The 21,354-nt window shown below is 32.7% G+C and overlaps 1 protein-coding gene across 3 annotated transcripts in view; it reads right to left on the reverse strand.

Moving 5' to 3' along the window:
- Positions 1-21,354, reverse strand: part of LRRIQ3 (leucine rich repeats and IQ motif containing 3) — a 174,136-nt gene that overhangs the window by 53,177 nt on the left and 99,605 nt on the right. For all 3 annotated transcript variants that reach the window (XM_072834077.1, XM_072834078.1, XM_072834079.1), the window contains exon 6: positions 5,167-5,296. In XM_072834077.1, the coding sequence (XP_072690178.1) occupies positions 5,167-5,296 (130 nt within the window). The remainder of the gene's footprint in view (positions 1-5,166; positions 5,297-21,354) is intronic.

Here is a 21,354-nt window from a genome sequence, read left to right on the forward strand (position 1 = left end):
CAAATTTATGGAAACACATGCATTTACAAATCAGAGAAGTTCTATAAATGTCAAGGAGGATAAGCAAAATGAGACCCATAATGGGAGACATTACCAAAAGACAAACACATAAAAAGAATCTTGAAAGCTACGAGAGAAAATTGATTCATTAAATACAAAGGATTTTCAATAATTAGCATATATATCAGCAGAAACTCTGCATGCCTAGGAGGCAGTAGGAGGATATATTTAAAGTACTAAAATTAAAACAAAAACCTATTGACTGAGAATTCTATATTTAGTATATCTCTGTGATAATTAATTTTATATGGTAACATAGTTAAACCATGGAACCCAGATATCTGGCCAAACATTATTCTAGATGTTTCTGTAAAGTTATATTTTAGAAGAGATTAGCATTTAAACCAAAAGACCTTGACTAGAGACAAATAAGGGCACTATACAATAAAAAGGTCAATTCACTAAGAAGATATAATAATTATAAACACACACCTACCAAGCATCAGAGAAACAAAATAAATAATACAACCATTTACAGTTTGAGTCGGAAATAAACATCTCTACAATAATAGTAGGAGACTTCAATACCTCACTTTCAACATCAGATAGAACAAGAGATCAAAGTAAGCAGAGGACTTAAACAACATTTTAAACAAATTGGACCTAATAGACATATATAAAATACTACAAACAACAGCAGAATATATATTTTTCTCATGTGCACATAGAACATTGTCTAGGATGAAAGACTTGTACACTGAAACCTACAATATGTTGCTGAAAGAAAGTAAAGAAGACACACAAAAAAAACGGAAAAACATCCTATGTTTGTGGACCGGAAGCCTTAGTATAACTAAACTACTACTCAATTTGTAGTAATCTACAAATTCAATGTACTCCTTATCAAAATCTGAATAGTATTTTAGCAGAAATAGAAAAATCCATCCTAAATTCATATAAAATTTCAAGGGACCCCAAAGAGCTAAAACAATCCTGAAAAAGAAGAAGAAAATTGTAGTTTTCACACCTCATCATTTTGAAACTTACTACAAAACTATAGTAATCACAACAGTGTGGTTCTGATAGAAAGACAGTCAATGGAATAGAATAGAAGCTCAGAAGTAAATGCTTGTATATAGGATCAAATGATTTTCAAAATGGATAACAATATGACTCAATAGGGAAAGGACAGTCTTTTCACCAAATGATACTTGAGGATGCCTGGGTGGCTGAGTAGGTTAGGAATACGATTCTTGGTTTTGGCTCAGGTGATGACCTCAGGATTGTGAGACTGAGCCCCGCATCTGGCTCTGCACTGGGCAAGAAGCCTGCTTAAGCTTTCTCTCTCCCTCTCCCTCTGATCCTCTGGCCCCCAGACTTATGCCCTCTCTCTCTCTCTGTCTTAAAAAATAAAAAAACAACAACAAAAAAGTCATGCTCAGAAAATGGAATTCCATGTGCAAAAAGGTAAAGTTGGACTCTCTTACTTTGCAATAGTATACTTTTATGGATCAAAAACTTTTGTGCATCAGAGAGTACTATTAAATAAGTAAAATGGAATTCTTTTTAATTCTCCATAGAATAGGAGAATATTTGCAAATCATATACTGATAAGAGATTGATATCTAGAATATGTAAAGAAATCCTGCAATTCAATAGCAATGAAAAAAGCTAACAGTATACTTAGAAAACAGACAAATGACTTGAATAAACATTTCTACAAAGAGAGTATACACATGGCCAATAAGCACATGAAAAGGTGCTCAGCATCACTAATCATTAAGGAAATGCAAAACAAAAGCACAATGAGATACGGCCTCACATCCATTAGGATGGTTACCATAAGGAAAAAAAAAAAAAAAGAAGGAAAAGAAGAGAAAAGAACAAGTGTAGGATGTGAAAAAATTAGAGCCTTCATACACTGTTGCTGGGAATGTAGAATGGTACATCTGCTGTAGCAAACAGTATGATGGTTCTTTAAAACATTAAAATATCATATGATCCAGCAATTCCACTTCTGGCCATATACTCAAAACAACAAAAAGCATGGTCTCAAAGAGTTATCTGTACACCCATGTTCATAGCAACATTATTCACAATAGCTAAACTATGGAAGAAATCCAAGTGTCAATTAACAGATGAAAGGATAAGCAAAACACAGTTGACCCTTGGACAATGCAGGGATTAGGGGCACCATCTCCCCAAACAGTTGAACTCCATGGAAACTTTTGGATCACCAAAAACTTAACTACTAATAACTTATCAAAGACCAAAAGTCTTACTGATAACATAAACAGTCAATTAACATATGTTTTGTATGTTATATGTATTATATAGTATATTCTTCCAATAAAGTAAGCTAGAAAAAAATTAAGAAAATCATAAGAAAAGATATATTTACAGTACTAATATTTATAAAAAGTAAATCTGTGTAAGTGATCCTGTAGAGTTCAAGCCTATACTGTTCAAAGGTTACAATGGAATATTTATTATTTAACCTTAAAAAGGAAAAAAAAATATGTGACATGCTTCCACATAAATCAACTTTAAAGACATTATGCTAAATAAAATAAACCAGTCACAAAAGGATAAATATTGTATGATTCCACTTATATGAGATATCTAGAGTAATCAAATTCTAGATGCAGAAGTGGAATAGTGGTTTCAGAGGTTGGGATGGGTGAGGAATGGGAGGTAGTGTGCAATGGGCACATAGTTTCAATTGAAGAAGGAAAATGGAAAGGTTCCGCAGATGTATTGGTCATGATGGTTGCACAATGTAAACATACTTAATGTACAGTTTAAAATGCTTAAGATAGTTAAGTTTTATGTTATATATATCACCAAAAATATATGAGAGAAATACCCAGAACTGATGGATATAAATTTTCAGATTGAAAAACTATGATAAATTAAATAGAAAAATAATCTGGCCAAGCAAGCAAATATTTCTGAGATAAATCACTATGAAATTGCAGAACACCTGGTATAAAAAGAAAATGCTAAAAGTTTCCAGTCAGAAGGGAAAAACAATAAATAGACATTCATATACAACAGATTGAGAACTAAATGGCAATGGACTCAAAGGAAACAATGGAAGTTAGGAGACGATAAAGTAATTCTGAAAAATTTCTCAAAGCTCTACGTAATCAAATCATCAACCAAATATAGGTGTAGCATAATGACTTATGTAGGCTTTCAAGGTTTTAACAAATGTACCTCCTATATATGATTTCTCAGTACATTAACAGAGAAGGCGCTGTTTTAAAATAAGAAAATAAACCAAGAAAGACCAAGATACAGAGTACTAGCATGGAGACAAAGGAATTCGCAGGATCCCAGCTTAAGAGATGTACACCAAAATGGATGATGTAAGAGTAGGTTTAGAGAGTAAGCAGTCCTGATTAAATCAGCAAATAGGCTCAAGCAGAAATATCATGGAAAAAAACAAACAAACAAACCATGTGTGGGTGCTTAGGGACGATGGTGGTTTGAATGATATGAGATTTTCAAACAAGTTTTCAAAAAAATGGTGTAAATAAGCAAACATATCCTAATATATTGTTTGGTTCAGCTGCGAGTAATATGTCATAATAATTAATATTAATAACACAACCATAATAATTAAAATAGTAAATATTAATTAACCCCCAAATAGTGATGATATAATTCTAAGGGGGGAATAGAGGAGGGGATGTGTATGTTGGGTTTATTATGGAGGATTTATAAGAAAATTAAATCTTCATCTTTTATAGTGGATATTTGTAAATAATATCTAAAACTAAGAAAAGAAAGTTCAGCAGAATAAGCATGTTATTTGAAATGTAAAAGTAAAACACAGAAGAGTTAGCTAAAATTATTAAGTGATAGGTGTTGGGGTATCAGGAAGACTAAGTATAGAGGTATGATGCTTGGAACTACTATTTTTCCATCATTTCATTTTTGTTTATAACTCTAGGAGTTAAATAACTGGATATAAATAAAATTATTTTTAAATAACAATGTAGAGCTTTATAAAATATGTACGGTATATAAAACTTATAGGTAACTGATGAAATAACAAAGGCACTGACAAATAAGGAACCGGCAGAGACAGACAAAGATACACAAAGAAAACAAAAGGGGATAAAGACACCACTGAGTTTTTAAAAAGAGAAAGATGTGAATATTAAGAATTAAAAGGTCAGAGCAAGAGAGAAATGAGGAGATATTCAATAGGTATAAAGTTTCAGTCATACAAGATAAAAAATGTTCTAGAGATCTGCTGTGCAACATTATGACTATGGTTAAAATTATTGTATTACGTGTTTAAAAAGTCTGTTAAAAGGGTAGGTCTCATAGAAGTGGTTTTATCACAAGAATTTTAAAAGGTATTAGAAAACTGACAATTATTTCAAATAATTTTATAAAAATGATTATATGATTCTTCTGTGAAAGACAGAGGCAAAGAATGCCATTGGCCATACATAAAATTTTACCAAAAAATTCTGCATAAACAACAGAAAAAAAGTACACATTTGATAACCAAAATCTTATTAACATAGGATAAAATGTATTTTTATTGACAAAACAATTATGTCCAAAGCCTGAAGGAAATTTAATATCATTTAATTGAAATTATTTATATTAATCAATCTGATACTTGACAGATTTCCTTAAAGAGGAACCATGCTGACACAGCCATACAGCAACAAAGCTATCAATTCAATATGCTGCTAACAACTATTTCTCTTAATTACCTAATACTGAAAATCCAGTTGATATCCATGAAACAACCTTCTGAATATTTACATTTATAAAATATTAAATGAGATATGGATATTTTATCTAGAAGTTTCAACATATATTTCATGGAATCTTATATTTGTAATTCAAAATTAACATGCCATTTTTTTTTAAGATTTTGTTTACTTATTCATGAGAGTCACAGAGAGAGAGAGAGAGAGAGAGAGAGAGAGAGGCAGAGACACAGGCAGAGGGAGAAGCAGGCTCCATTCAGGGAGCCCAACATGGGACTTGATCCTGGGTCCCCAGGATCATACCCTGGGCTGAAGGTGGCGCTGAACTGCTGAGCCACCCGGGCTGCCCTACATGCCCCATTTTTAATGAATTTACTCTTCATCAAAATATATTCATACATATAATTTAAAAATCCATATAACTAACCTTTTTGAATGAGATGTCTTGACTTTTTTGATTTTATACCAATATCTTGTGTTTTTAATTCATAGATAATAGAGGAAACATGTTTTCTCTGTTCTCTAGGATTTTTTAAGTCAACAGGAGAATATAAACTCTGTGGAAACAAAATAAAAGCAATGACGACCATGATGACATCTGTTCTATATGTTTTAGAATTCTCAAAGAACTCTCACATTTATTATACAGTACCATGGTTGATTTTATTTAAAAAAAAATCTTTGAGATTAGGCAGACTTAGGAAAAGATGAAAAGAGCTGCACTGTGGATAATTTTGATAAATTGTCTTTCTATTAAGAGTTTATGATATAAAAAAAAAGAGTCAATGATATACTTTGGAGCATGCTCGAAGGGAAAAAGGGGCTTGTCAGGAAGGTTCCATGACAAAACTAAACAAACAAGCAAGCCAAAAACCAGTGGGGAAGAGAAGCAAGATGGTGTTGCCCAGAAAGCCTGAAGAAAGATTTAGGTTAAGGAACTGCAAGACGATACTATTTCACAGAATACTAAAAAAGATAGGAACATAGAAAGAAAGAGAAATGGCACCAGAATGATCACAAGTCTTAAAAATACAAGTGGATCTGATATGTATGGAAGGAATAACAAGTAGAATATTCAAAGGAGCTTCATGGAGAGTTGGGGGCACTATCAGATGTAAGCTATACAATGTCTGTAAATTGGCTGGAAATATCTGAATAATTAATACTGTGTTATCTGTCTGTGTCTTCACCACTGGTTCAGAGGATCCACCAGGCCATCAGGAACCCAGGCTCTTTCAAAATTTATCACCTCTCTCTTACCCTCCAAGGCTTCTATCCTCACGGCTTACTCGTGAGTAAAGATAGCTAGCAGAGCTCTACACACCATGTCCGTGTTTCAGTCACCGAGATGGAGGAAAAGGGGAAAATGGCAAAGGTGTACAGGCTGTGTATCTTAAGGTACGTTCCCAGAGGTCCTTCCAATAACTTCTCTTTACATCTTCTTGGCTACTCATGGTGGTGACAAAGGAGAGTGTAAGCAATACAACCTTTTTTGTAGGTACTTTTCTCCTGGAGTAAAATTTGAGGTTTCTCACCAAGAAAGAAGAAAGGGACAGATATTGGTAGGCAACCACAGTCTGCCACAGAGAAAAAAAATCAGAGTTTGAGGAGGGGATATACATTTGTATTCTGAGAAATGTTCCCAGGATATTATGCTTCTTTGATGAATGCCACTGGCCTAAATTCTGAAGACTCACAAATATGTATCTTCAGATAGTATTCCTACTTTTTACATAGCACTCATTAATTACTATGAGCTATGTTTTCACCCAGGAAAATCTCACAGACATCTCATACTCCATAGAATTTAAGTCCTGTCTTTCCTCCAAATATATTATAAGTTATTTCTGGTTTTGGTAAATAGCACTGCCTTCATCCAAGAGGAGAGTCGCATAAACTCTAATATATAACAGCAGATAGAATTTTGAAACAAAAAACTTATTGCCATATTTCCCCTACCTTGACCTGCCCACTTGCCCAAACCTCCTTTATCCTACTATTTAGGAGAGACACTGGTGCCCTGTCTCTCTACCCAATTCCAATACTGTACAGAACAGATATTTTTAACTTAATATCCTTGAATTTCTATCTTTTAAATTTTATATGTGATTTTTTTCTAATTTATTGAAGACAATTTGTTTTTATGTAATGACTCATTGTGCAAGGATTTTTTATTTATTTTTTATTTATTTTTTTATTTTTTTTAAGATTTTATTTATTCGTAGAGATGCAGAGAGAGAGAGAGAGAGAGAGAGTCAGAGACACAGGCAGAGGGAGAAGCAGGCTCCATGCAGAGAGCCTGATGTGGGACTCGATCCAGGGACTCCAGAATCATGCCCTGGGCTGCAGGTGGCGCTAAACCGCTGCGACACTGGGGCTGCCCACAAGGATTTTTTAATGCTCATGATAGGTGGTAGGTGTTATGTGGTCCCGGAATGAATCTGTTATTATTCGTCACTAATAATCCACTAGTCAACTGTTATACATTATTTCCTTCCAGTCTTCACATTACAAAAATATTAGTTTTTGCTAGAAAGACAAATAAGCAGTTACTTCTGAGCTTATATACTCTCCTTATATTGATTTTCCTAAGTTTGTCAAGAATAATTATATAAACACATTATCACATATCAATGTTATATCTAAATATAACATTATTTCAAGTAATGTTGCCTCTATTTTCATTTGGGCTAATTCTTTCTATTAAACAAAGTATTACAAAAGTAATATAGACCACTGTTTTGCAATCAAACATGTAACAACCAACTCTAAATGATTTTTCAACCTTAAATTCCTCCATCAGTCCTCTTCAATTAGTCCTCTGCATCATCATTCTTGTTTCTTACTTCTATAAATTTTGCTCTATTTTTATAACTGCTGTCTTTCTTTACTAACAATGCAATTCATTATACATTAAAATAACCCCAAATTCTATTTCAACCATAGACATAGACCCTTCAGAATGTAAGGATATGTTGAGCAATCTGTTTCTACTAAAACAAATCCCTTTGCCTTCCCCTGAATGAATAAAAGAAATGTGCAAAATAAATGTATATCTGTCAAGTCTGAGTATTCAATCTCTAGCACAAATAAAATTATTAGAATCATAAAATTTAAAAATTATATGTTGAAATTTTTAATATTTTTATTCAATTTAAAAATTAAATGCATAGCTAGTTAGTTTCCTTCAAAAATACATTTTCTTTAGTTTTTCCACTTATCCTTTTCCATATATCCACATGCCATTGCTTTTCATCATTTAAAATAACTTACCCTTCCTTGGCTTTTATAAAAGAATCCATGACAAAGTTTGCATATGTGACAGACAGTGAAACAAATCTAAGAAGATGAGCATCGAAAGCCCTAAGTGAACTGAGGCTTACAGGAGCTACCAAGGTAAAGAAACTGGGCTTCTCTGTGTACATAGTACAATAAGGGAAAAAAAGGATGTGCCCACTTAATATTCAAAATCAAAAATATTGGGATCCCTGGGTGGCGCAGCGGTTTAGCGCCTGCCTTTGGCCCAGGGCACGTTCCTGGAGACCCGGGATCGAATCCCTCGTCGGGCTCCCTGCATGGAGCCTGCTTCTCCCTCTGCCTGTGTCTCTGCCTCTCTCTCTCTCTGTGTGTGTGACTATCATAAATAAATAAAAAATTTTAAAAAATCAAAAATATTCAAAATCATGGAGAAGGAAAAGTTATCAGAAGACTGAGGATAATCTAATAAATACCTTGTTTTCAAAAACAGAAAGTATATTCTATTAATTGTACCTTACGTCCCGTAAGCCTAACACTGGTCCTCAAGAATTTTAGAAAATAGTTTTAAGGATGTTTGTTAGCACTTAAAAGAGGAATAATCACTAGGGAGCAGTGTGAGTTGACAAGTGAATACATTAGATATAATTTCATTTTTAAGAGGGTCAAAATTAATTCAGGTCCAAACATCCTGGATATGATAAATCTGCATTTCAGTGATATGTTCAGCGATATGTTCAGATAAATGGTTTCACAACTTTGAAAGACAACATGATTAGATGGAGATCAGAGATGTTGAGTCATCATATGAAAAAGAGTAAGGATCAAAAAAATGATGCAACTTGAAGTGGGATCTCTAATGTCATAAGCAGACTTGTTCTTAGCTCTATCATGATCAGTATTTATACAAATTATTTAATAATATAAAGGAAATGTTTATGACATTTTTAGGTGAGGTGGAAAGAACAAAATCAGTTAACACAAGACTGAAATTTTAAATATTATCAATTGACTGGAGTGATCAATTAAACAGATGAAGTACAATAGAAATAAATATTACAGTTGGACTGTAGTTTTGTTTTCACATTATGTATTATGCAAATCAGAGCCCTTTAACTTTAAAGGAAATTATAAGCCTTTAACCAAAATAGATTGTTAACCAAGACTCATTGTTATATTATCTATGTATTCCTATACCACTTATACTGTAACTGATCAAAGATTTGCTTTGTCTACACTATATATGGTCATTCTAAATAGGCTCCATTTCAAGGGTAATCTCAAACCTTTTAAGAATCACAATGAAGTCACTGGTCCTTTGGCATCTTACCACCTGGTTTCTGCTGTTTTTGTTCTCTTTCCTACATCTTTAGAAGTGCTAATCCAAATCTTAGGTTTCCATATAATACTCAAAGGAATAACTTTAGTAATATGCTAAAACCCAAACTAAAAAAGTTGCTCTTTTCTGTCTGAATGAAAACTTTAACTCTAGTGTTTGGCTACAACAATTTGGCATGCAATTCCTTCAACATAAGAGAGGCTAATATATAGAGATGCACGTATGGCAGGCACCACTTGAACTCTGCTTTTAAGACTAAGCGCTGGTTAACAGAAGAAAAAAAAAACATAGAGAAAGGGGAATGATTTAAAATAAAGTTTTGTGAGAAAAAATACTTTTTAAGATATTCCCCTAGAAGCAACTGGCAGGTTTAACTGTTTTTTTGAAAAACTTCTACTATATTATATTTGCTCCCATTCTTACTTTATCTTAACAAAGAAGACTAGAAATGATAATACACTGGATACATGAGGAAGAGAATTCACAAAAGATGACCTGGATAAACAAATACAGGACACATAGTAGATATAGAAAGAAGTGTGACATTTCTCTTCTATACAAAAAGCAGCCATGGGAAATGAAGGTGACTGAATATTATATTTTGCTGCAAATATCCATTTAAAGAACACATGGGGGAAAAAAGCATAATAGAAAGGTATGCTCCCCCAGCTGAAAAATGCTTAAGGTCTGAGGTCCATTATTACCAAGATTAGAGGTGCCAATGTATAAATTACTGAAGTCCACTCTTTGTCTGCTACATTGCTGTGGATACTTGCTAGTAGCAGTTGTCAAACCCAGTAAAAAAGATGCTGCAAACTTCCATAAAGATTTTAGAATAGAAAAAAAAAAAAGAGAAAAAAGAAAAAAAAAGATTTTAGAATAGGGTATAATTTCAAGTTGAGAGAAGAGAGGGCTAGTTCATTAGCATTAATCGGTATTAGGTAAAGTAAATAAAGGACATGAAAAATTTCACGGTATACAGTTTTATGTTTCTTTCTTTATTTTTTTAAATTTTTATTTATTTATGATAGTCACACACAGAGAGAGAGAGAGGCAGAGACACAGGCAGAGGGAGAAGCAGGCTCCATGCACCGGGAGCCGGACGTGGGATTCGATCCTGGGTCTCCAGGATCGTGCCCTGGGCCAAAGGCAGGCGCTAAACCGCTGCGCCACCCAGGGATCCCTGTTTCTTTAAAAATATTCCAAAAGTTTATTTCCTTAATTATTATTTAGATGACAATGCAATTCTATTCAAAGTCCTATTTTTCACTAATATATTGATTACACTAATAGCCAATGTATTATATAGCAATAATTAAGAATAATTCCATATCTGGTTCACCTAAAGACCACATTTTTAAAAGTGTATACCTCTACAAATATTATTTTGTTTATAACTTTCAAAGCATTTATTGCACTCTACCTTATATCATAGTTAAGTACATTTCTCACCCCTAGAAGAAATTATTCTCTCTGAGGACTGGGTCTGTGGTTTACTTATCTTGGTATCCCTGCACCACTTTGATTGGATTCTTCAACCTCTGTTGCAGTATCAACTCACAAATAACAAAAAAGGATTGAGAAATTTGATTAGTTTATTCAACAAATATGTATTGAGTGCCAACTATATCCATGGCACCATGTTAGATATCAGTACAAAGTTATTATTTTGTGAATATTTAAATTCTAGACTTCTCAAAATATTTCGTAATTTAATGAAATATTTCATAATCTAATATTCTATGTAGATGTGGAAAACATAAAAAGCAAGATAAAGACATCTGAAGTGAGAAAAACTTTGTTTCTAATTAATGATTTGATTAAACTGAAACTGAGGATATCTACAGAGAGAGACAGAAAGAGACAGAGAAGGAGAGAGAGAGAATTGAGATCCTTAATGCTAAATATATTCCTAATAAAAATCTGCACTTTATTAAACCTCATGTGTTAATTGATTATGATATTTTAATTAGTAAATCTAATCATTTTGAACTGATATTAGCAATATAAGTTAATACTGCTTAAGTAATCACCAGACGAGACAAGTACATATGGTGATATAAAATTTAATGATGGACAACAAAGAGAATTTTCTAAAGGAAAAACCAACGAAAAACAAAAAAACAAAACAAAAAACCCAACAACTGTTCCTTACTAGTAACACACAAGCTCAAGAGTCTATGTTTCTATGTGTATTTAACAATGCCCACATTTATCTAAAGAGAAAAAGGAAGGGATAGGGACTGCCAATATTTTACTAATGTTTATGTTGCTCTTCTTTACCCTAAACACCTTAAACAAATCCACCAGTTTAGAAGGCCTGTGCTTTAAATTAGTGTTTAGAATCTGAAGAAGGGGTTATATTTATCACACACACACACACACATATACACATGCACCCCTCAATAAATTAACAGATTAACTATATACACAATTATGTTTCTAAGTAAAGCATATTATAATCAACTTAAATATGCTTTATACATACATATTGATAAACTATCAAATTGATTCAGTAACAATTACTTGGGTAATATTTTCTAAAACTGAGGTTTCAGCCACCTGCAACTGGGAGTAATCTCATTTGGGACTTTACAGCATTAGTAAATGTTCCTTCATATAAGCTTTTATTACAATCCTGAGGACTAAAATGGCTGTTTCAAATGCAGTATAATTATGCTCCTTCCTCCTGAATGCTACATATGTGCTAAGGACTGCAGGGGAGAGAGACAGACAGACAGACAGACCCAGTAAGTGCAATCACTGATCTGGGTGGCCAGCCCCAAAGTTCCTTAGCCCCAGCACAAATCTGTCCGTCTGACTTCAGAGTATTCTGCACAGCTTCTTTAACAACCTCAGCCCCACTCTCTTATTGGAAATATTTCAGCCATGGTCCAGAGTTTACTATTTACATAAGGTCCAATATTTCTGTGGCTGAATAAAAGGATCAAAACTGTAGTCACCAAAACTTTGAAAGATACAAACAGGTTTATTTTAGGTTCATAAACTATTAGAAGAGGTATTGCCAAAATCCTTGTATTTCATTAAACAACAACTGAAATATAAAGAAATGCCTGCAGTTTATGATGAGTCCCTCCAGGCTTTACAGGCGAATATTGTCATTAAACACTGTGCTTAGATGAAATATCTCTAAAACTATCTTAAATAGACCGGAGAGCATCAGTGTGATTCAATAGTTAATATTTTCCAAGTCATGGTACCTAAATCAGTTTTAAGAAAATTGCATGTCAACTTCTAGATGACTCCTAAAACACTAATTTTTGTCCTTCAAGGCACAGACCAACATTGAAATACATTGAAATAGCTACTCTCTCTTACCTTGAACAAATAAAAATTCATTCTAAGTAAGTGGTAAAGAATGATCATTTTATTGGTTTTGTTATCTTTTTTTATTAGAAAAGGGTGGACAGCTGGAAAAGTTTTGAATTATCAGCCTCTGTAAAGCAAAATTTTTATGACGGTACATTTCACTGGATTTAAAAACAGCAATATTAGCTTTCTTGTATGAGGAAATAATTTCATGATCATTTTTATGCAAGTTTCAAACTGCTAAAATATGCTGGCTTGGATGAATTACTAAGTGCATTTCTCTTTTCAACTTTACACTTATCTTGTGTGTACAGCTGATATCCCTAGTGTCCAATGAGAGACAGGTTTTCATCCTGTTGTCCAGGGAATGATGTGCACAACTCCTTTTGACACTGATGAGAGGTGAATACATAAATCCAGCCCACTTCAGTGAAAATTGACCCATAATTTTTTTTTACCCTGAAGAAAAATACAGTGATAAAATTTAAAGATGGGAAGAAAAATAGGTAAACTCTTGAGGTATATACCATTAGTTAATGATAGTGAGCAAACATTATACTTTCCCTTGAGGACAGTGAGCTCGATACCCTTTTAAGTACTCACAAATCCTAATAATCATGGCTCCCTGTGATAGCAAGAAACCTAAAAGTATGAATGATAGTTTTTTAAGTTAAAACTGAAAAGGAAAGACATTCTTTATATATTTTCTCCTACCTCTACTCTCCATTAAGATGTTTAAGAAATGTGTAGTATGTGCATTTCCTACATATTTAGTAGTTGAGAATATACACTATTTCCCACAGAAGGACTATGCCCCAATTTCAAAAAAATATAGATCTTGCATAAGACTTGAATGTTGTTTCTGAACTAGTATTTTCAAGATTTATCAACACTGTTAAGATCTGGGGTAAAAAATTACCTGGCACAGTGAGTCAGATCAATTGCCCCTATACGAAGTACCCTACCTCTAACAGTATCAAAAAGAAACATGCTGTGAAAAGTTAAGGCTCTCCATTTTCATTTTCTTTAATTATCCATTAAAAATATCCATTATTTTATCTATATATTTTATTTCATTTTGTTTATATAATCAGCTTGTATTATTTCTGGAATAATGAATTTTATTATTATGACCACAGTATGGAGTAACCCCTTTATCTTCTTTATCTTTGAAAAGTATTCTAAGTTCTAGCAAAACAGCATTGGCAAGAAATCGTTTTATTTACATAGTTCATAACCTAAGATCTTCTTGTGCTGTTTTATATTTGACTTGCATCTTATTTTCATCTGTCTTCTTTCAATGATAACTTTATTTCTTTCTCCCACATAGAAAGAACTCAATGATAAGCAGACTTCCATTAGCTACTTTTTTCATAGTAGCACAGTGAAATAGTATTTAAGAAAATATATTAAAATTACTCCATGAGTTATAACTGAAAATAATATAAGTAGAGTTTTTACTTCTTTTAAATGCAACACAGCATTTTAAATCAGTTAATATTTGTTAAGTGCCTCCTATGTACATATCACTGTGCTAGATAAAGGGTGGCAAAAACAAAATAAAATACAACTTGCCATAAAGGATTTATTTTCTGTGTAGAGACATTACCATAAAAGTCACTTTCAAAGGAAGCAGTGTGTAAATAAATTTAAATAGAAACATACACAAGAAAAATTATAGTAATGATATTGCAGTTAAATCAGAGAATCAGTTTTTCCTGATATTGATAAAGACCAAATCTTGGTTCTGGGATATTATCAAGGACTTTTTCTTTAAAGATTCTATTTATTTATTCATGAGAGACAGACTGAGAGATGCAGAGACACAGGTAGAGGGAGAAGCAGGCTTTCCTGCAAGGAACCTGATGTTGGACTGGATCCCTGGACCCCAGGATCATGCCCTGAGCAGAAGGCAGACGCTCAACTGCTGAACCACACAGGTGTCCCAAGGACTTTTTTTTTTTTTTTTTTTTTTTTTTTGATGCTGCAAGCTAAAGTGAATGAAGACAGAGACAGTTAAAGAGGTACAATTCTGGGAATAATCTTATTCTTAAACAAACAAACAAAAAAAGAAGGATATTCTGGGAAGGAGGTTTTGGCCTTGGTGCCACGAACTTAAGGTGAATGAATGAAGGCATTTTAGTGCTTACTTTGTGTACAGACCATCTGATGGTATATTGTAGAAAGAAGGCAATGTGCTGGAATGGAGGTGAATTGGAGGGAGGACACAAAACAATGCTTTTATATATTAGTTCTATCTATAAAAAAGAGGAGACTTTGCTTTCAATAGCTAATTCATAGCAAGATCAAATATAGTTAATTTTAATACTGGAATCTCTCACAATACACAGCAATAGTTTTGTCTTGAAGAAAAATCTGTTGGTGAGATACATTCTGTTTCTGTAATCACTCCCTCCTTTGGAGCTACTAAATCCCCAACATACACACTCCACTCTCTTTTCAATTCTAGGGCCTTAGATAAGAGACAATTAGCCTCTCTGGACCAATACTTAAGAGTTCCCTATTAATTTACCTTTGCACAAAGCCTGACACATAATTCTGGTAATTATTATATTTTTATCTCTTTCGTGAGCCCACATCACTTTATCTGCCTTTGAAATGTTTCCCAGTTCTAACTCGACATCTGCCTTGGGCCATTTCCCAAGCCCTCGTTCTAGAAATGCAATCTTTAATACCAGTTTTCTTCTTAAGACAATCCTTTAACATAGTGTCTAAGCTTTGATACCTGAGGATAGACCTCATTAATACCAGCTATTTTAACCTGACCTGATTTCAATGCTGCTAAGCTTTTCACAGTAGTTATCAATTGTTGCTAGTCATGTGACAGTGAATAGAGCTCACGGTACTCATTAGATGTGGAGCTACTTACCAAACTGACCCTCCTTTGCTTGTTCCTAGAACCATAACCACTCTGTGTCACCTGTACTAATCCAGTGGTCAAGCTCAAATTCTTTCTTAACCTAACCAATTTTACTTTATTTAATAATGTATCTTGTCCTGTGAATAGCAAGATAAAATGTAAAAGTTCCAATTTGAATGATATTGTGAAAATGGTAAGTATCATCAGAAGTTCGAGCTCATTGTAAAGCATCTTGAAAAAACTGGGAACAAAATTGGACAGATGCAAAAACATAGATGATACTTAATTTACGTAAGGAAAACATGGAGCAAACAGGTAAGAATGAACAAGGAGACTGGAGACTAAACCAGCTGAAGCATACTGTTTATAACAGAATAATGAGCAAAACACATTGAAAAGATAAAATGAAATAAAATGCTAAAAGGCTCATCAATTACTGAAATCTACAGCCTCTATTATGCTCTTTCATTTTTCATCTGGAAACCTTCCTACATTTTCTTGTCATCTGTCTATGATATTTCACTATCAGAACAAGTTTAGTCTGGTGGCTATAAGATTCACTATTTACTCTCTTCTTTATATCATAAATAAAGCAATTAAATAACCATCATAACATGTGGTCACCCACTATCCTATACAAAAGTTTGAATAACAAATGTAACTTACTAATTCTAAGTAACTTCACAGGTATAAAGGCACAAATGATATTAAAAGGCACAGAGAGACTACTGCTTGCCAAATAATCATTGTCAGCACTCAAGTGAAAATTAAAATGTTCATCAACAGCCCTACCCAACTTTACTTTCCACGAATCCTCTCATAAATCTCTTAGTATATATAGTGAGGATAGCTTCCTTTCTATTCACATACCTGCCGAGCTGATTCTTACCTCCACAGCTTTGACAATATATTTTCTAAATGTTTTCCTTGATCTTTTTTGACATTCAGTTTTTTATATGGTCCACCACACACCGGATGCTTAATTATATAGACATGTTGGTCATTATTCTATTACCTCATCTAAATAACAAATTCTTAATGAACAAAAGAAACTCCATTCTTCATTTCCCTAAGGCATGCTAAGGTGGAAAATAAAAGCATTAAAGAACATAAAAATTTGAAATTTGAAACAAGTTTTAACACTCCTAAAAGGTATCTATATTGATACTTATTTGTATATATAAACTTATGTATGTATCTATTGCCTTAAAGTATGGAGGCAAAGCTGATTTTATGATTATAAAGGTCATGAAATCTGCACTAAACCATATAGTTTATCAGTGGGATAAATCAGTGTCCTTAGTATGAAAAAACAGCAATTGTTTCTAAGGGCTTTGAAGATTCTTTCCATTTGTCAACTCTCAGAAACGTGCTCTCCGTATCAGCACTCCATATCTGATTTTCTATCTATGCATGAATATTAAAATTGCAGACTTTCAAAATGCTTGGAAGTAAACAATATAACATTTGTACACATGGGAGGAGTTTGCATGTTGATTAGTTTTTGAGTCTAATGATATAAAACACAAATTTTAGGGTAATAGATTTTAACCTTAATTGTAACATTATTCAAACTATATTATTGAAGATTCTTAGGATACTGGACTTTTTTCTTCAGTAACATTTTATTTAAATAACAAGAACTTTGCAATGCCAAGTGATTGTGTGGGGGTAGACATATAGATCAATAGAATAGAACTTAGAGTCCAGAAATAATCCCTTGCGTATGGTCAATTGAGTTCTGACAAGGATACCAATATAATTCAATAGAAGGACGAGGTTTTTTTTTTTTTTTTCAAAGAATGGTGCTGTACAACTGCATATACACATATAAAATAATGATGTGCGATTCCTAATTCATACAATATAATGAATAACTTAAGATTAATTGTAGGCTTAAATAGAAGAGATAAAATTATAAAGCTCTTAGAAAAACACATAGAAATATTTAAGATCTTGGTTCAAATAATTGTTTCTTATTTGCACGGAAAATATAAGTGATAAAGGAAAAAAGAGATCAATTTTATCAAAATTAAAAGCTTTTGTGTTTCAAAGGATATCATTAAAAATGTCAAAGACAATCTAATAATGGGAAAAAATATTTTCAAATCATATATAAGAGACTTTTATCAAGAATATATAAGGGAAAATATAATATATAAGGAATTCTTATAACTCAACAATAAAAAGAACCATATAAAATGATGAAAGTATTTGAATAGATAGTACTCCAGAAAAGATATACAAATGGCCAATAAATACATAAAAAGGTCCTCATTATAATTAGTTATTGGGAAATACAAATTTAAACCACAGTGATGTACCACCTCATACCCACCAGGCTGGTTCTAATCAAAAATACAAATAATAACAAGTGTTGATGAGGATTTGGAGAAAGTAGAACTCTCATACATAGATGATATGAATATAAAATGATACAATTGCTATGGAAAACTGTTTGGTACTTTCTCAAAAAATTAAATGTAGAATTACCTTATTATCCCCCTGTAACTCCACCAGGTTATCTAGCCAAGAAAACTGAAAAATATGTCCAGACAAATATTGGTATATGGATGCTCACAGTTGCATTATTAGTAATATCCATATATTGGAAGCAACCCAATTAATGAATAGATTACTAAATGTGGCACAGTCACACAATAAAATATTATTCAGCCATAAAATTAATGAAATATTGATACATGTTTCCTCATAGATGATGGAAACATTATGCTAAGTGAAAGAAGCCAGACACAAAAGACTACACATTTTATTATTCCATTTATACTAAATGCCTGGAATAAGCAAAGTCATAGATATAAAAGATAGATTAATGGTTGCCAGGGTCCATAAGGACAACTGCTAATGGTATGGGATTTCATTTTGGGGTAATGAAAATGTTCTGGAATTAGATAATGGTAATGATTGCAACAGTCTGTGAATATACTAAAAACCATTGAATCGAATACTTCAAAAGGATGAACTTTGGGTTATACGAATTATATCTCAGTGGAGATGTTATAAAAAATATTGTAGAGTTGACAATGCAGTTTCAGTAGTGCTTGTCAGAGTTATAATGAAATGTCAAATATTTGAAGTACACCAAATAATTAATATAATTAAAAGAGACCTGAGAAAAATCATTAAAATTTTTTCAGGTGATTTTAGGATTCAAGTTTAAAAAAAAAAAAACTGTAACAATTTTAGTGTTTATGATAATTTCACAATGTAAGCAAAAAAGCCAATTAAATATGCAGATTATTTTTTAGCATTTGAAAACTGAAGCAGAAAAATAACAAAATGTGTGTAAAACAATAAATTTATCATTAACTATAGCACTTGGAACTTTCATTTGAAATTAACAAGATTTTAATATATTTTCTCTCTTTTTTGCATCATAAATATGAACTGTTTAGCATCATCTATGGAGTCATAACAAATCAAGTTTCAAGTTAGATTACTTAGAACAAACAGGAACCTACAAAAAATATATTTAAAAAACTGAAATAAAATGCTATTAGAACTTGTAAAAAAAAGGACTGATAATTATTAGACAATTAATATTCCTGAAAATACAGATTAATTACTGCCAAATCTCAGAAAGTAATAAAAAACATAGAGACTGCTCATGGTAGTGGTAAGAAGAAGCACTGTATAATAATGTTACACTTAAAATTATATTTTAAAATCAATATAAAGTAAAACAGACTTGATATTTAAAATATATTTTAAAAAAGATGGTTATCAGGTCAAAGGAAAATGTACAAGTTACTTAATAATAGAAAATATGGAGTCAAAACATCCATGTCCAGCATCAGTAGGATATAAACTTGGGCCAATTCTGAAGTTCAAGAAAGCCAGATGAAATATTTTTTTAAAGTCTTTGAAAAACAGGAAATATTTATCAATAAAATTTGGATTGGTCAAGTCGAAATTTAAGAGAAGGCAAGATCCTAGAGTGGTAAGCTCAACACTCAAAACTGCTTTTACTCTAATATCTGTAGATCAGGAAGAAACAACTTATAAGCTAAACTATACATTTGATGGCTCAGGAGGTCAGGAGTCAAAAATCAAAGCCCATGTCCACCCAAGGAGAGGTACTGCCCACATTCAAACTCAAAGGCTATACCGTGGGATATAGGTGAACAGTCCTAACATGTAACAAAACTTGGATAATCCATAAAATCTCCAGTTTTGAACTTTCAGGTGGCCCAATATTGATGGCAATCCTTAGTGCCTGGTGACATCAAATGAAAATACTTGAAGAACATAAACGCCAGCCAGTTTTTTGCTTTTTATAAAATTAGGCTTCCCCTATGAGTCAGTTGCCCAAAAAGATGGAGAAACTGAATAATGAAGAGAGAGAGCCAAGCTTAAGTGTACTGCATAGATTTCTTGCCTCTCCAGAAAATGCTTCAGGCAGAAACACTCATTGTAGTGCATGGAAATGTCTTTTTTACACAGAGCAAAAGATTATATCCAAATTATATATTTTAACAAAAGGAAGTCTATGGATATGTACACAAACACAATTGCATTTTCTGTTAAAATTCAGTAATTGTCATTTGTTCCCCAGCTGGTTCTAAAAGGTCAGGCAGGGTAGCATATAGTTCTCTAACTGGCTCTAGAAGGTCAGGATAGCCTGCCGATTTGTGAATGTTCTATGTGAAAGTTGAGCTGGAGCTATGATTATGAAAAACATAATTCTCAGTAATAAAAAGGATGGATACTTCATTGAGAAATATTAATAAAGTAATTTGTATTTATATGCGTATTCATATTTGTCTTGTGACTCCTAGGAGATAAAATTATTGTATATTATTTATATTAAGGCTTTTATGTATGGGAATGGGACCAACAGAACTGACATTTTTAAGTGTGTGTTAAAAGATGCCAATACAGTTATCATCTGCAATAATTTAAAATTTAAAAAATTTAATAATTTTTTCCTAGATTTCTATCTGTCTCAGGTTTAAGTCATTTAATTTTCCTTTATTCACTTCAATGCACCAAAGTGTTTGTTGAGCAATATTATCAGTACTTTATTGTTCCTATCTCTTTACCTTTTCCAGATGTGTTATGCTATTAGGTGAATCCTCTGCTCAATTCTCTTTTTCCTACTGACCTTAGCAACTCCCAAAGTTTTCACCTCGGATTATATATTAAACTAGTGTCCACTTGCTGCTTTTCAAAATTAATCCTGAAATTGCTAGGTTTCAAATCTTTCCTATCTTCATCTTATGGTGCTAAGCGCAATAAACAGTCATAGGTTGATTTTTCTAGAAAGGAGATACCGAGACAGAGTTAAGTATTCAAGAGGTTTACTGGGCAACATCTGTTAAAGGAAAATGGAGGAAGTGGATTAATCGGAGAAAGCCAAACTTTCTGCCAATCACCCTTGAACTCTGAAGCAAAGTCTGTCTGTCTGAAAATCCTACACTGAGCAGAAATGGCCAGGTCCTTGCAACATTGCCGTACTCAATAATTGGCTGGAATTTTCCTAGAGAAAATAGTGTGACCTCTGCTTGAAAGCAGATCTGAACCCTGAAAAAAACCTAAAAGCTGGAGCTCTCAGCTAATGACACTCCTTGCATCTGAGCAACCACAATTATCCTTGCATGTTTCTGTCCTTATTCATCTGGTTCCAAATCTTCTCTCTTTATTCTCAGTAAAATCTTTGATTAAAGGGGACATGCTTTATTTATTTTATTTTTACTGTCAATGATGAGCAGAGAAAATGATATCTAAAAAGCATACATAAATACCTGTAAAACTTTATTAAATGACTAAATTTAGCCTCCTAAGTGCTA

Source organism: Canis lupus, chromosome 8 (assembly GCF_048164855.1).
Source record: "Canis lupus baileyi chromosome 8, mCanLup2.hap1, whole genome shotgun sequence".
Classification (NCBI taxonomy): domain Eukaryota; kingdom Metazoa; phylum Chordata; class Mammalia; order Carnivora; family Canidae; genus Canis; species Canis lupus.